Source organism: Sciurus vulgaris (assembly GCF_902686455.1).
Source record: "Sciurus vulgaris genome assembly, chromosome: 17".
Lineage (NCBI taxonomy): Eukaryota > Metazoa > Chordata > Mammalia > Rodentia > Sciuridae > Sciurus > Sciurus vulgaris.
The window spans coordinates 41766061-41783268 of NC_136478.1; the positions used below are offsets into that span (position 1 = coordinate 41766061).

The following is a 17208-nucleotide window of genomic DNA, read 5'->3' on the forward strand; positions in this document are numbered from 1 at the left end:
GTTCTTCTAGCATGTCTGGAACAGGTGGCCCTGGACAGCTGGCACTGCCACCAGGAAGTCCCAGTGTACGGTTACCTAAGAGGCTGGGATAACCTACCTGAGAAGCCACAGAGAGGCTGTGTGAGCAGTGGTGCTAAGTCCTGCACCTGGCAGTGTCTGAGAAGGAACTGGCCTCTCCATCTCTGCACATTGGCCAAGGCCTGCTCCACGCCCCCCACCACCAAGCAAAGGCCTGCTGTTTCCTCCCTGTGACATGGTGGCAGGTCTGTCCTGCCCTCTGGTGTCCTTCCTGGTGGCAGCAGTAGAGGAGGGACCCCACCTGGGTGCTTAAAGTGAGAGTTCTCATCAAGTGGCCCCAATATTTCCTTTATCTTTTCCTTTTACACTGCTATAAAATGGAGAAGAGTTATTAAGATTATATGATATCAGAATATAAGTTTGAGAACAGAGTAGGGAGAGAAGGCAGAAAGCATTTGGTGTTATTTACTGGGACACAAGGACTAGCACCTTACTTTTTTTTACCAAATAAGAAAATACCCCCCAGGGCAGAGGTATAAACTATCATTACTGCTGTTCTGCCAGCTGCCTCATCCAACTGTTCATGTGACACACGGAATGTGCTCGTCCAGCTCCTCCATTCCTTCCAGAGCTTTCTCAGCTGCAGATCTAGAAGCCTGTAGACAGGCCAGCTCAGCAGGCCACCTGCTAACCTGAGCAATGAGTCAGTCTCACTGGCAATACAGCCAGAGGACATGACCTGGCTAAAATATATTTCAGCAGTACACTATTAAAATAAAGCAAAATGTAAATAACCAATTAAACTTCTGTGATAGTTTATTTCTTCCATGCTCTATTGCACTTGCTGGGCCTCTGCATTTCCCTGGCCACTGCTGGCTCTCCTGGGAGAGAAACCACCCTGTGCCAGCCGGTGTGAGGCAGACCTTTCAGGCCACAGGGCCTAATCCACTGGCTCCTGCAGACTCCGGCAGATGGAGGCAAGAGGCTTCCCATCACAGTAGCTGACGCTGTGTCCATCCAGCAGGTCTCCCTGAGAGGTGCCTTCAAGGCACGTGTACTTGAAAGTCGTGTTGTCCCAAGTGCCCGTCCTCCCTAGTGTGGCCTGGAGAAGTTCTCGGATTCTTTGGTTTTCCTTGGAGGCAGACTTCCAAATAATCTCAAGCTCACCTTCCATTTCTCTGAAAAAAATAAATAAATCAAAGGGCAAGTTTAAAATAGTACAATATGAAAAATATTCATAGAGGTTTATCAATCCTAAAGTAGTGGAACTCAAGTGAAAGCAAGTTTAACATCAGAGAAGAGAGTCTACTGGCTTCAGTTCCAGAGCAGAGGCTCCAGGGCTCAGTGAAGCCCCCAGGCCCTCTGGAAATAAGAAACAAACAAACAAAATGCAAAGGCACAGGCAGAAAAAAGGACTTCTTATTTTTCTCCTCTAAGTTTTGTCTTTTTCTTGACTTTGGCCTCAATGCACAGATCCTCTGTTTCCTAAAGATTAATGTGTGCAATACAACAGTAAAACATAGTAACCACAGTGGCTGTCCAAAGCCAGTCAGCCGCCACGATGCAATGGCCTGGCTGTGGTGCCCACATATTGTGGGCCATGTAGACCTCCGTGCAACCCTGCCTCTGCCTATCCCCACTGTGGCCTGGCCAACACTCAGGGACTTTCACAGGCAGCCATCCACTGATGGCTCTGATGGGCCCAGACACAGAGAAGTAGGGTGAGGAGGGGAACTGGAGGAGTGGGACACATAACTGAGGACACAGAAGTTGGGTCTGGACCGCATGTAGAAGGTGGAGTGCTCAGAGGAAACCAAGGCTTACGCGAAACAAAGGGCAGCAAAGCAAGGACTTGGGGCAAGTCACCATGTGTTGTACTGGGGAGATGGGGCAGAGGTATCCATATGCCTGCAGGACAGACCTGCCACCATGTCACAGGGAGGAAACAGCAGGCCTTTGCTTGGTGGTGGGGGGCGTGGAGCAGGCCTTGGCCAATGTGCAGAGATGGAGAGGCCAGTTCCTTCTCAGACACTGCCAGGTGCAGGACTTAGCACCACTGCTCACACAGCAAAGCACTGAGGTTGGGGGAGGACAGTGACATGCTGACTTGTCCAGAGTCTCTTCTTCTTATGAGCCACTGCTTCCTCCCAAGGCCCATGCTGCTGAGAGTTCTGCAGAATTTGATTAAACTATATCTAAAGAAATCCTAAGACTTCTATTTTCTTACATAAATCACCCACATTCTTGATAAACTATAGCAGTCATGTTTAAATGTCTGGCTGAACTCAAAAGAAAGAATAGAAAATTCCTTCAGGGAAAAAAAAAATTGACTAAATTGAAATCAAAGAGGGAGATGAGCAAAATGTCATCATTTTGTCACCAAAAATGCCCAAATCCCACATTTTTGTGGAAAGAAGAATAGGTCTTAGGCCCATGCAAACTTAATGTGATAGAGACTCACAGGACTCATTCATCTCTCCTCAGAAGTTTTTCTTCCTAAAAGTACTTTCTAGGCAGGGAAGTAGAAACATGTGAAAGACCCTCAAAGCAAGATGGCTGGGTGGAAGATCTTCAGATCTTCAAAAGAAACCTGCTCTGAAAGGCTGACACTCCTGGGGGCCACAGCTACTGGGTTCTTCTCAAATGGATCCAGAGTTAGAGTTTACATTGTCCCTTATGGTCAGACATCCCCAGGCCCTGACTGGAATGAATCAGGACTACCATGACAGTTTTGAGAAAACAAGGGGAAAAATTCCATGAGGTAGATTAAATAATAAATTGGACATGGCTGAAGAGAGAATTAGTAAACAGAATATTGAGCAGAAGAAACTCTCCAGGGGCTGGGGATATAGCTCAGTTGGTAGAGTGCTTGCCTTGCATGCACAAGGCCCTGAGTTCGATCCCCAGCACTGCAAAAAAAAAAAAAAAAAAAAAAAAGAGAGAAGAAATTGTTTCATATTATATTATGAAAATATTAAATGTAATAATGAAATTGAGAATATATACATTTTAAATTCCTTTAATATTTAAAAAATAGTTACTATAGTCTATTTTAAAAATTAATAATCAAATGGTTCCAGGTTGGAAATATTGTCTGGAATGAAAAAGAAGTGAATACCAACCTTCTTTGGAGAAAAACATTCTCAGTTCAGACCCTCAGGATTTCATAGATTAAATTTAATCAAATGTAAATTTATAGTAAAAAAAATTACTGTATATAGGAGGAGATAAATGATCCAGCAATCTCAACACTAGATATGTACCCAGAGCAAATGCGCGTGTTGAAGAGATGTCTGTATGCTCATGTGTATTGCAGCACTATTCACAATAGACAAGATAGGGAATCAGCCTAAGTATCCATTGACAGACAAATGGATAAAGAAAATGTGGTACATATACACAGCCCTAAAAAGTGAAATCCTATCATTCGAGACAGGATGGATGAATGTAGAAAACATAATGTTAAATGAAATAAGCTAGACACAGAAAGTCAAATACCACATGTAGAAATAGAGCAGAATGATGGGTGCCAAAGGTGGAGAAGGGAGGGATCAAAAGAGAAAATGCTCAAGTGGCTACGAAGTCACAATTATAAGGAATAAGTTTACCTTCACACAACCTAGATGCCCTTCAACAGATAAATGGATAAATAAAATGTGGTACATATACACAATGGAATATTACTCAGTCTTAAAGAATGAAATGGCATTTGTAGGTAAATGAATGGAACTGGAGAAGATCATGCTAAGTGAAATAAGCCAATCCCAAATAACCAATGGCTGAATGTTTTCTCTGATAAGCGGATGTTGATCCATAGGAGGGGGTGGGTAGGAAAGAATAAAGGAACTATGGATTGTACAGAAGGGAGTGAGGGGAGAGGTGGGGCAGGTGGGGATGGGAAGGACAGTAGATTGAGACAGACATTGTTACCCTATGAACATGTATGAAAAATTTTTTTAAAAAATCAGTCAAAAAAAAAGTTAATGAAAAAAAAGGTTAAAAAAATTTATCTTCATGAAACATATGATAATCTCCAATGTTTTTTGGTGTGTATAATTTTTTAGACAGGAGTCTCACTATGTTGCTCAGGCTGGCCCCAAACTCCTGGGCTCAGATGATACTCCTGCCTTAACCTGAGTAGCTGGGACTACAGGCACATGCCATTGTGATGGGCTTCTTCAATGTTTCTAATCCACTGACATAAGTTTGAAGGATAAAAATGTCCATAGTATGATACCCTCTAACCAGAGAACATATTTCACCCATAATCTTATGCTCATGATGTTACAAAAAGGGAATGACCAGAGATCTTAAGGTTCTCAGAAATTTTTAAAAAATCACAAACAGAAATAAATCATTTAATCAAAACAAATTAAGTTTTCCAAGAAAGTTAAATAAAAAAAAAAAAAATCAGAGAAATGGAAAAGAGGAAAAAGGGAAAGGAAATTAGAGGACTAGACTAGAAGTCCAATTTAAAAGAAATTTTTAAAAGAGAGAATAAAGAAAATGAAGGGCAAATAATCAAGACCAATGTTAAAATCAGAGAAAACAAAAAAGTAAAAACAAAACAGGCCTAGAGGTTTTTTCCAGAAAATTCTACGAAAGACTAAAAAAAAAAAGACACACTATGGGACCCTATGACATGGGGCTGGATGGCCCTACCTTTTCTGCTGCAGTGCTTCATCCAGGACCTCCTGCTTGTCCTGCAGAATCTGATGGAGCTGCCTCATCTTCCACTGGTACTGGGCTTTCTTGCCAGCAAAGCGCTCTTGCTGCTCCAGCAGTTGGTGACTGATGTCCCCCAGTTTCAGCGCTGCCTGCTTCTTATACACCTGGGGAGAGGAGGAACTCTGAGCCAGAGGACACTGTTCCTGGGCTGTATTCCCCACCTACTCCTTGCACTGTTGGAACCCACTAACTTGAGTTAGCCCTGGATCAGGCTGATCTGAAAGGGCAAGTCAGGATCCTAAAAGTGATAACAAGTGATAAAAGAATTTCAAGTAAAATTAAACCAATTTGTATTATGCCAGGGTTTTTTAATACGCAACAAATAAAGTTAAACACAAAGTATTGCCAACACACAACAAACTGGTTGTTACTAAAAATTAAACTAGTTTCTGATTTTTTTCCAGAACAATTTTCATCCTTTGATCAACAGGTAACATAAGAATTAATGTCATGGCTGGGCTTGGTGGGGCAGCTGTAGTCCCAGCTACTGGGGAAGCTGAGGCAGGAGGATTGCTTAAGCCCAGGAGATCAAGGCCAGTCTGGGCAATGTGAAGCTCCAACTCAATAAAGTAAGATAAAGTTAAATTAAATTGAAGAAAGAAAAAAACTAATGTTGACACTGACATAATTTTTAAGGAAACCCCATATATGAGCCTAACAAGTCTGTCATTATCTTTGTCAAACAGATGACAGATAAAAGCCTGATTCATTTATTTTCCCTCTTTCAACTGTATTCTATTTAAGAGTTCCACATGCTGCTCTCTGAGCATTTCTGAAACTTGTCACAGGGACTGGCACACAGTTCTCATAGACTCAACATTTTAAACAAATTCTAATATTCAGTTTTTATATTCTATCTGGCCCAAGAATTAGTTTAGTGCACAATTTTTATACTTCCAGGTAAAAGAACCTTTTTGATTTCTGATTTTATTAATTTCAAGTTTTCATATTTGTGATTAGAAAAAGTCTACATTATTTCTGCTTTAGGGATTTATTGAGGCTTTCTTTGTAGTGAAGTTGCACTCAACTGTTATTTATTTATACACAAATATATCCTATTGATTATACTTTTAAATCTTCTATGTCCTTATTTATTTTTGTTTAATCTTTTGATCAGTCTTAGACCAAAAGAAGTGGATAACACTCTTATTAATACTGTTTTCATTTTCCTGTTTCCTATAGTTTACACTTACAGATTTTCTACTGTATTATTTAGTGCATAGACATTCACAGCTACTGCATATTATTAATTGTAGTCTTTAACATCTTATTTATTTTTAATTTTTTTATTATTTAGTGTTTTTTTATAATTATTCCTTCTTTGCTTTTGGCCTGGATTCTGTCTTGGCAGACGTAAAGAGGGCAATGGCTTGGTAGCCCTCTAAACCTCATGGAGACTCTTCTCTGGCTCCCTCAGTCCAGTTTGTTTCCAAAGGACTTCTGTCTGCAGAAACAAGTATCCTAGATCTTGCCATGGTCCCTAACTTCCAAGGTAGGTCCTTTCTTTTAGATGTGAATTTTCCAACATATTAAATGCCATCATCTATTTCTCCACGACCAGACCTTTTAAAAAATCATTATCCTATAAGGACATGCACCTCAGTCTGAAGTCGAAGATCTTATTCCCTAGGCTTGGAGCTCCAAACCTTACAGCACCTTCCCCTTCAAGGTTCCAGGTCCCTTGCTCTCCACCTGGGCCTCTAGTCTGCTGGTTCTCTCCCTGGTCCTTCCCAACAGAAGCCAGGTTGTCTGGTGATGCTGTGCTGCAGGTAGGGAGGCCAGCAGTTAGATGGGAACAGGGGTCTAGTGAAGGGTGGTCCAAGGCAGGCACAAGGTACAATGAGAACGGCTTTCTTTGAGCAGAGAAACTGGAGGGTGCAATCAGGTTAAGGCAAGAGAGGAGCAGGACAATGCTGCTCTCTAATGGGACCAGCTAAGGCTGGGGTTGATGATAAATCTGGACAGCAACCCAACAATACAGCCTGGAGATTTTTCCATCTTTTATTTTAAACAAACAGCTGTATGAAATTGTACTGTGTAAAGGAACCAAAGATTATATAATAACTTGAGAGGTACTATTTCTGAAGCAGAACCTTATATTGCTTTACTGTGTGAATGATCAGTGACATACGCATGCAAAATGAGTCATTTTCTTAAACATAGAAATCATTTGTAAGCCCTTTTCCCCACATGAAAATGGAATCTCTGTGGTTAAAAGACCACTTACCTTGATTTTTTCCTCTAATTTTCCCAAGCGAATATTGCCTTTTATGGCTGTGTTGAGGACTCCATGTTTTTCACTTTCTAAGCATTTAGTCTAAGGAGAAAGTGAAGACAAAAATAAATGGGCTCTGAGTTTTATAGAAAAATTAAAATAATAAAAGATTCTTGGGCTAGGGATGTAGCTTAGTGGTAAAGTGCTTGCCTAGCATGCATGAGGCCCTGGGTTCCACCTCGAACACTGGAAAAAAAAATTATTTTGCATATCCTACAAACGAGATGGCTTTGCATCTATGGTACTACTAATATATGGTGGGCAGGTCTCCAGGAACATGCTAGATGAATGGGTTTGCTTGGCACTTTAGTTTTCTAATGAGCTTTGGCTTTGCCCTCTTGATATTCCAGTGGGTAAGCCCAATGAACTCAGGAGAAAGGAAAGTGGGTACTCAATGGCACTACAGAAAATATCACTTTGGATGGGACAGCAACTTTTCAGGAGGGGGACTATGGAATTAGAAGGTCTGAGTACTTTCAAGGCGCCTACCATGCTGTGTCAAAGTCAAATTGCTTTCTAAAAGACACAGAAAGGACTTAGAATTCACTACTAATGTATGACCAGAATTACTATACTCCAATCAACAACTAGTATCATTTTTAAAATGTTTTGTAACATTAAGTACAGATTGGTATCATAAGACTAATTAAATTAGCATTTCTTTTATTAAAAATAAAGATCACCATTTTTCCCCAAGAGTTGCCTCTATAAGTAAGGGCTAAAAGCCAACATTCATTTTCCTATGAAGGAACTTAACATCTTTCTAACAAGTAGGAATGGGTTTGTGACACGTCCTTACAGGCTCTCCACACCTCATTGAACCCCAGGGAAGGGCTGAGTTACTTCCAGGTTTGCAGGTTTCTGACTTTCTCAGAATTTCTGCTGGTTTCTTTTCTCATGACATTCATTCAACTATGACTTCTAATTTTACACTACCAGAGACTGCTACATTACTTAAACATGTTTATTCATGTAGAAGCAATATGTGTTCAATGTAGGAAAAAAACACGAAATGCAGATAAGTGAGAAGACTTTTTTAAAAAACTACCTGAAATTCTACTTTTTGGAGATAACTCACTGTCACAGTTTGGAATAAATCCTACAGATCTTTTACAATGCATATGGCTTGGCATAGCATCTATCTTATTTCACCACATAATCTGCTGCAGATGTCTTTTCAAATCATGATGGATATGCCTAGAATCAGGCCCATACATCACTCTTGCTGGCTGTGTGGTCTACATCACTTAGGACACTAATGATGGACTTAATTCCTTTCCTTGGGACTGGCATATTGGAAGTAGTATGGGAAGAATCTCAGTGTGGCTATATCCTGTGCCTTTCAACTATGTCCATAGGAAGGACTAGCTATGATTCTTTATTTTATTTTTTTGCATTGCTGGGGATTGAATCAGGGACTCCCACATACTAAGTACAAGCTCTACCACTGAGCTACACCCCCAGCCCTATGACTATGCTTCATCTTCAAACAGGGAAAATACCATCATGAAGATAATATAAAGCTGCATCTATAGGTATAATAAATACAAGATGACTTACTGCTCCTCCATAGTTGCCTTCTTAAATCATAATTGCTGATTTTGAGATAACAGCCAGGCCCCGTAGGACCCCTGGCCGGACTGAATGAGCCCCGTCTCCAGGATCCCTCAGCCCAACCGATCACTCCCTGCCTCCGGGGCCCTCACTTCAACTGACTGCTCCCTGCCACCAGGAACCCCAGACCGACTGACTGTGCCCTATCACCGGGACCCCAGACCAACTGATTACACCTCGCCTCCAGGATCCCGTAAACACACCAAACACACCCCACCTCCAAGACCTCCAGCTGACCACATCCCACACCCTGAGCTGCAGCTCCCCATTTGCCAACACATTTGGAAGCCAGAGCAGCCATCTTGGATAATCCTGGAAGCCATAGCTCCAATCTTTAGGTGGGGCAAATCCCATCCTGAGACGCCTGCTAGAGACTGGAAGCTCATTGTCAGCTCTCATGCATCAGGGTACTGAAGACTGGCGGTTTGAATACTATATGACTGTTATAGTGTAGATTTTCTTTTTTCTCCTTATTGAACAATTTTAAGTTTTTATTTCTTTACTTTTCTTGTTCCTTTTCCTTTTGTTTACCTGTTCCCTCAGTCTCTTTCTACCTTTTTGCATGATAACAACCAATTTCTTTTATTATACTCTCACCCTATTATCTAGAACTTCTGTATATTCTTTCTTATCCCATTAACAGCCACATCCTACATCCCTCTGCACCCTCTTTGTCCTCCATTAGAAACTGCAGACCTTATTGCAAATCTGTTTGTTATACTGAAGATAACAATTGAACTCATTCTGTTTATTATGACAATATTGTTAATGTCCTCATAGGAGCTATTTGGTTTAGGATTGCATACTGTCTGAATTGGGCACTGCTAATATTGATCTCCCCCTTAAAGAAAAGGTTTAGGAAACCTATCGGGCCATTATAAGCCAAGAGTGGGGAATCTGCAATACCCCAGATCTGCACTGCTAGAGGGGAAGATACATGAACAACATAAAAAAACAAGGGAAGAAAATGATCCAAACAAATCTAGATTCTATATTAATAGAATCCAATGACAGTATGTTAGAAGAAATGTCAGAAAAGGACTTCAGATTATACAGGATTAAGATGATTTGCGAAGCAAAGGATGAGATAAGAGAGCAAATGCAGGCAATGAATGATAATACCAATAAGCAGTTGAAAGAGCAACTGCAGGAAGCAAAAGATCATTTCAACAAAAAGAGAGAGATTCTCAAAAAAAAAAAAAAACAAAAAAAAAAAAATGGAAATCCTTGAAATGAAGGAAACAATAAACCAAATAAAAAACTCAATGGAAAGCATCACCAAAAGACTAGACCACTTGGAAGACAGAACCTTGACAATGAAGACAAAATATTTAATCTTGAAAATAAAATTGCCCAAACAGAGAAGATGGTAAGAAATCATGAACAGAATCTCCAAGAACTATGGGATATCATGAAAAGACCAAATTTAAGAATTATTGGAATTGAGGAAGGCACAGAGGTACAAACCAAAGGAATGAACAACCTATTCAATGAGATAATATCAGAAAATTTCCCAAACCTGAAGAATGAAATGGAAAATCAATTACAAGAGGCTTATAGAACACCGAATGTACAAAATCACAACAGATCCACACCAAGGCACATTATAATGAAAATGCTTAACATTCAAAATAAAGATGGGATTTTGAAGGCCATGAGAGAAAAGCATCAGATTACATATAGGAGGAAACCAATACGATAGCAGCCGACTTCTCAACCCAGACTCTAAAAGCTAGAAGGTCCTGGAACAACGTATTTCAAGCTCTGAAAGAACATGGTTACCAACCAAGAATCCTATACCCAGCAAAACTAACCTTCAGATTTGACGATGAAATAAAATCCTTCCATGATAAACAAAAGTTAAAAGAATTTATAAATAGAAAGCCTGCGCTATAGGATGTTCTCAACAAAATATTCCATGAGGAGGAAATGAAAAACAACAATGTAGGTCAGCAAAGGGAGGAACTACCTTAGAGAAAAATCCACTCAAAGGAGAAACCGAGTCAAGTTAAAAACCAAAAATAAGCTCAAATGACTGGGAATACAAATCATATCTCGATAATAACCCGGAACATTAATGGTCTAAACTCATCAATCAAAAGATATAGTCTGGCAGAATGAATTAAAAAGAAAGACCCAACAATATGCTGCCTGCAAGAGACTCATCTCATAGAAAAAGACATCCACAGACTAAGGGTGAAAGGATGGGAAAAAAACCTACCACACTCATGGACTCAGTAAAAAAGCGGGGGTTTCCATCCTTATATCAGATAAAGTGGACTTCAAGCCAAAGTTAGTCAGAAGGGATAAAGAAGGACATTTCATACTGCTTAAGGGAACCATAAATCAGGAAGACATAACGATAGTAAATATTTATGCCCCAAACAATGGTGCATCCCTGTACATCAAACAAATCCTTCTCAATTTCAGGAATCAAATAGACCACAACACAGTAATTCTGGGTTAATTTAACACACCGCTGTCACCACTGGATAGATCTTCCAAACAAAACCAACCAAAGAAACCATAGAACTCAATAACATAATCAATAACCTAGACTTAATAGACATATATAGAATATTCCATCCATCAATGAGCGAATTCACTTTCTTCTCAGCAGCACATGGAACCTTCTCGAAAACAGACCATATGATATGCCACAAAGCAGCCCTTAGGAAATGCAAAAAATATAGAGATACTGCCTTGTGTTCTATCAGATCATAATGGAATGAGAGTAGAAATCAATGACAAAAGAAAAAACAGAAATTACTCCAACACCTGAAGACTAAATAATATGCTATTGAATGAAACATGGATAACAGAAAACATCAGGGAGGAGATAAAAAAATTCTTAGAGGTCAATGAGAATGACAATACAACATATCAAAATCTCTGGGATACTATGAAAGCGGTACTAATAGGAAAATTCATTGCATGGAGTGCATTCAAGAAAAGAATGAAAGGACGAATGATAGCGCTAATAAGTGGAGGATGACACATAATGGGGGGAGGGAAGGGTTAGTGTTAGGGTTAGAGTTAGGGTTAGGGAGGGGGGCAAGTATGGAGGAAGGAACTACTGTATAGAGGGTAAAGAGGGGTGGGAGGGGTGGGGGGAAGGGAAAAAATAACAGAATGAATCAAACAACATTACTCTATGTAAATTTATGATTACACAAATGGTATGCCTTTGCGCCATGTACAAACAGAGAAACAACATGTATCCCATTTGTTTACAATAAAAAAAAAAAAAAAAAAAAAAGAAGTAATTCCCCCTCCCCCATGGAGATTAAATCCAGGGGCACTTTACCACCTTATAAATTTTGAGATACTGTCTCTTGCCAAGTTGCTGAAGCTGGCCTTGAACTTTTGATCTTCTGTCTCAGCCTCTGGAGTTGCAGGGATCATAGGCATGCACCATCACACCCAGAGAAATAATATTTAAAAAAAAAATTTACACCTGAGCTGGGCCTGAGGGTGAATGTCTATAACCCCAGCAGCTCAGGAGGCTGAGGCAGGAGGATTCTAAGTTCAAAGCCAGCCTTTTCAACTTAGGAAGGCCCTAAGCAACTCATCAAGATCCTGTGTCTAAATACAAAATACAAAAAAATAAAAGGTCCGGGGAAAGTGGCTCAGTGGTTAAGTGCCCCTGGGTTCAATTCCTGGTACCAAAAAAAAAAGAAAAGACTGAAAAGTCAACAACTAAATAACCTAACACTACAGCTCAAAGCCCTAGAAAAAGAACAGAACAATAGCAAAAGTAGTAGAAGACAGGAAATAATTAAAATCAGAGCTGAAATCAATAAAATTGAAACAAAAGAAACAATAAAATCAAAATTGCCATTATTTAAAAACGTTTTTGCCCATGGTTAAAGATAAATTTTGAAGTGTTTAGAAACATGCAGTTAAACTTTTAAAACATGAAGCTCTTTATGAATTAGTTTTTGGAATTACTCTTAAAGTCACATTTGCACATTAATTTCAGTTTACTTTACACAGCTTTGAAGAAACTTACCAAACATACAAGACTGTCTCGTTCCTGTGTTATGTTCTCTGCTACCCCAACAAGGTTTGCCAGGTTCTGGCGAGCAGACATTTCATTCCCCATGGCTTTTTCTACTTGCTTTTTGAGGATGTCAATTTTCTTTTGGTACCTCCTACAGAGTTCCCCAAAAGGAGAATAAAAAACTTATTAGCCTGCATGGCTAGGGCACACTGAATATCTGTTATGAAAACAGCAGGCTGCCTGGCATGGGGTGGTGGCACACTCCTATAATCCTAGCAGCTAGGGAGGCTAAGGCAGAAGGATTGCGAGTTCAAAGCCAGCCTCAGCAAAAGCAAGGCACTAAGCAATTCAGTAAAACCCTGTCTCTAAATCAAATACAAAATAAGGCTGGGAATGTGGCTCAGTGGTTGAGTGCCCCTGAGTTCAATCCCCGGTATCCAAAAATAAAAACCGAAAAAAATCAAAAAACAAAAAACAAAAGAAACAACAAGCAAGTTAACAATTAAATGCTATTCTTGGGGCTGAGGGTCTAGTTCAGTGGTAGAGTGCTTGCCTGGCAAGTTTGAGGCCCTGGGTTTGAGTCCCAGGACTGCAAAAAATTGAAAAATAAATGCTGTTGTTCAGCAACCTAAATCTACTAAATTTCAAGGTTAGATGATTTAATTTGAAATCATGCATAATTAATAACTCCAAATCAAGTTAATAGGACTCACAAAATGCTACCAATAAATAGGCTAATTAAATACTATTCTTTTAACTACTTGGCTCATGCTCTAAAAGATACTTCTCTTTTTTTTAACCTATGTTACTGGTAATTGAACCCAGGGCCTCATGCCTGCCTGGCAGAAGCTCTACTGGGAAATGGTTAGGAAGTTCTACTTGTAAATGATTAGGAATGAACTTTTAGAACGTCCAAGGTCTTAGGGTCATCATATCATTATCAACCACATTTGAACTATAGACTTGAGAGATGTGTTTGATCTTGGCCAACAGAAAAGCTTTCACTGTACTTATATTCTGATATCCTATAATCTCAATTACTCTTCTCCATTTTATAGCATTGTAAAAGGAAAGGATAAAGGAAAGAAAATATTCTTTAGTTGACTTTTCTTTTTTTAACTTTTCTTTTTAACTAAAAAAGAAAAGGGGGGAAAAATTTAAGACTGGGGGTGGTGGCACACACCTGTAATCCCAGTGCCTTGGGAGGCTGAGGCAGGAAGATTGTGATTCAAGTCAGCCTCGGCAACTTTGCAAGGCCCTCGTAACTCAGAGAGACCCTGTCTCTAAACAAAAAACAAAAAAGGGCTGGGGATGTGGCTCAGTGGTTAAGCACCCCTGGATTCACTCCCCAGTACCAAGAAAAAACAAAACCAAAACAAAACAAAAAACCAACTTAAGGAAAAAAAAATAAACATACAAACCTATTAATTTTCTGTGTTTTTTCTAGTTCAGCCTCCAGTGCTTTGTTTCTAGCTGTCAAATTGCTCTTCTCTAGAAGCAGGCTCTTTTTCTGTACTTGCGAGACTGTCAGCTTTTCCATCAGCTCTTCCATCTCAGTACTTCCTCTCTCTTCTTCCTTCTGCAGTTGGCTGAAGGACAAAAACATTATGGTTATGTATCCAGTGCACCGAGTTAAAATAAGGCAGTCACAGCCAGATAGGTGATCAACAGCCGAGCCCCTGGGTGAGTCATCTGGAAGGCCTCTGCAGGCACGCCTCCCTTCCTATGCTCTAGGGGCCAGGGAGCTGGAAGAGAGGAGAGGGTATGGCTGGGCACTTACTTCTTGGTAGGGGAAATATAACCCCTCTTTCTGCCCACAGGTTGTGCTTATGTCTGGCATATATACTCATTTATACACCCTTTTCCATAAAAAAATCTAAGACAGCTCAGTTTTCATATGGTTATAATTTCCAGAGGAAAAAAAAATCCTACTCCTAAAACAAATTTCATTTTGTAATAATGTAATTATAAACACATATCTTTATAACTAAAGATACAAAGAACAAATGGGACATTTATTTGTTGAACAACAGCTTGGGTGCTATCAAATTTACACAGGGGTAACATGGGAGAGGAGCTACATACTTGTCAAGTAGTCAAACAATGTGTGACTTTCAGGGTGGTCTGTCAACTGAAACTTAAAAGCATATAAAATTCAGAACCATTTTTTAATTAAAAACTAAGTGAAACATTATTTTTTCGATAAATTGTTGAACTGGATTAATGATAAAAGAATAAAGATAAAAAAGAATTTTGAAAATACAGAGTTTTGCTTCCAGCCAGGTTGTCCAGAGGCCAGATTTACCCTCCAGCTAAAAACCAGTGGTTTACAGACTTTGGACAACTGGCACAGCAACCTGAGATAAGGGAAAACAAGATGAGGGTCACAGTGGCTCCGCCTCTGCCTCACAGGGTGGGAAAACCCAGACCTGGCACACGGCTGCGTTGAGTTTCAGAGATCAAAGGTCGGGGAGGTTATGTGTCTAGGGAAGACAGTGGGGCTTTCTTGGAGGGAGGAAGGCTCTGGAGATCTTTAGGGGCAACTGCAAATCTTTGGCTGAAAGCAGACCTACATTCATGTGAGAGGAAACTGTTCATAGCTAAAGAGACACCAGAAATGAGGAAGCAGCACACAAGAAATAGTACATGAGCCCACCAGTCAGGGTGGAAGACCGCAGGCCATAAGGGACATTGGCTAGGATCCTCAGAATACTACTGCCTTAGAAGTGTGGCTACACCAGTGCTAGCCTAAAGGCTGTTTGTGCCCATCCTAGCAAGAGTGGGCTTTGGATGAATCTAGCAATTCTCTAGTAACTTAAGCATGCAAAAAAACCCAAAACACTATTTAAAGCAAGGCAATAAATATGGCACCGACACACGTAAAACCTACACTATTCAGCATCCAATTAAGCAATAATGTAAGAATATGGTTCCTGATTAGGAGGAAAACGAAATTCATAGAAGAGATCAAAAAGTGAGAGAGATGCTGGCACTGGCAAACAAAGTTTTCAACAGCTGTTACACACACACACACACACACACACACACACGCCCATCTGTTCCAGAAAGTAGAGAAAAAGAGCATGACAAGGAGAGAAATGGAAAATACAAAAAAGACTCCAATGATTCTTCCAGACACAGAAAAAAAAAAAAAAAAAAAATATATATATATATATATATACATGTGACATGATCAATTTGCTGGAAACAAATAAAGGCAGATTAGACAGCAGGAGAAAAGACCAATGAGCTCAGAGGCAGAGCAATAGAAACTACACAATTAAAGCACAAAGAGAAACAATGTGCACAGCACAGTGAACCCTGGGGGAATACTGAACAGGCCCAGGGACAGTGGGTGAGAGAGGGAAGGAAACCCAGAAAAGAATAAGGAAACGACAGCTGAAATACTTCCAAGTATGATGAAAGATATAAAACTACAGCCCCAAAAGGGTCAATGAATCTCAAACAGGATAAAGAAACCATACCAGTACACATCCAAATCAAGTTTCTGAAAACCAGTGATGAAGAACAATTCTTTGTTTGTTTGTTTTTGTTTTGTTTTGTTTTGTTTTTGTACTGGGGATTGAACTCAGGGGTGCTGAGCCACAACCCAGCCTTTTTGTATTTTATTTGGAGACAGGGTCTCACTAAGTTGCTTAGCGCTTCACTAAGTTGCTGAGGCTGGCTTTGAACCCAAGATCCTCCTGTCTCAGCCTCCCAAGCTGTTGGGATTACAGGCGTGCGCCACTATGCATAGCTTGAAGAACAATTCTTTTTTTTTTTAAATTCGTTTTTATTGTAAACAAATGGGATACATCTTGTTTCTCCGTTTGTACATGAAGAACAATTCTTAAAAGGAGCCTGAGAGAGTCAGGCATGGTGGTGCACACCTGTAGTCTGGGCTACCTGGAAGGCACAGGAAGATCTCTGGGGCCCAGGAATTCCAGATCAGCCTCGGTAACACAGTAAGAATCAGTCTCAAAACAGAACAGGAAAAGAAAAAAGAAGAAACGTGAGTGACCTCTCTCCATTGTGCCTACAATGACATGCAGAGTTTCTCATTAATATTGGGAAAGACATTATTAAATCCTTACCTTTTTAACTTGTTTACGATTGAGGTATGAACTTCCACGGCAATCTTGCCGTCCAAGTGTGTTTTAAGTTCTTGACATTTAGCCTCTAAACTCTCCAACTGCTTCTTGTTTTCCATCAGCTCCTTTTCCTGGTCCTTTGTTTTAGTCTCCAAGAGCATGAGTTGTTTAGTTAGCTTAGAAACTGAAAAGCAAAAGAGAAGGATATAGACTTGGCACAGGAGACTTAATAAAACACAAGTACTGATTACTAGGAAATACTAACGTGAGACACCTAAGAAAAATGGTCTTTTAAAAAAAAGTATTTTGAAGAGTTATAAATTAACCAAAGTCTTTCACATAGAAATTACTTTCCCTACCAGGCACAGTAGTGCTCACCTGTAATCCCAGCTACTCGAAGGCTAAGGCAAGAGGGTCACTAGTCTGAGGCTAGCCTTAGCAACTTAGTGAGACTCTGTTCTAAAATAAAAAATAAAAAG

At 39.9% G+C, this 17208-nt stretch overlaps 1 protein-coding gene across 3 annotated transcripts in view; it reads right to left on the reverse strand.

Annotated features, from left to right (window-relative positions):
* Positions 1-816: 816 nt before the first annotated feature.
* The window catches only part of CEP89 (centrosomal protein 89), a 56177-nt gene continuing 39785 nt past the window's right edge, over positions 817-17208 (reverse strand). For all 3 annotated transcript variants that reach the window (XM_079119904.1, XM_079119903.1, XM_079119902.1), the window contains 6 exons: positions 16733-16913; positions 14060-14227; positions 12648-12789; positions 6974-7063; positions 4681-4850; positions 817-1196 (listed from right to left, as the gene is read on the reverse strand). In XM_079119904.1, coding sequence (XP_078976030.1) covers positions 959-1196; positions 4681-4850; positions 6974-7063; positions 12648-12789; positions 14060-14227; positions 16733-16913 — 989 coding nt within the window. In that variant the 3' untranslated portion in view covers positions 817-958. The remainder of the gene's footprint in view (positions 1197-4680; positions 4851-6973; positions 7064-12647; positions 12790-14059; positions 14228-16732; positions 16914-17208) is intronic.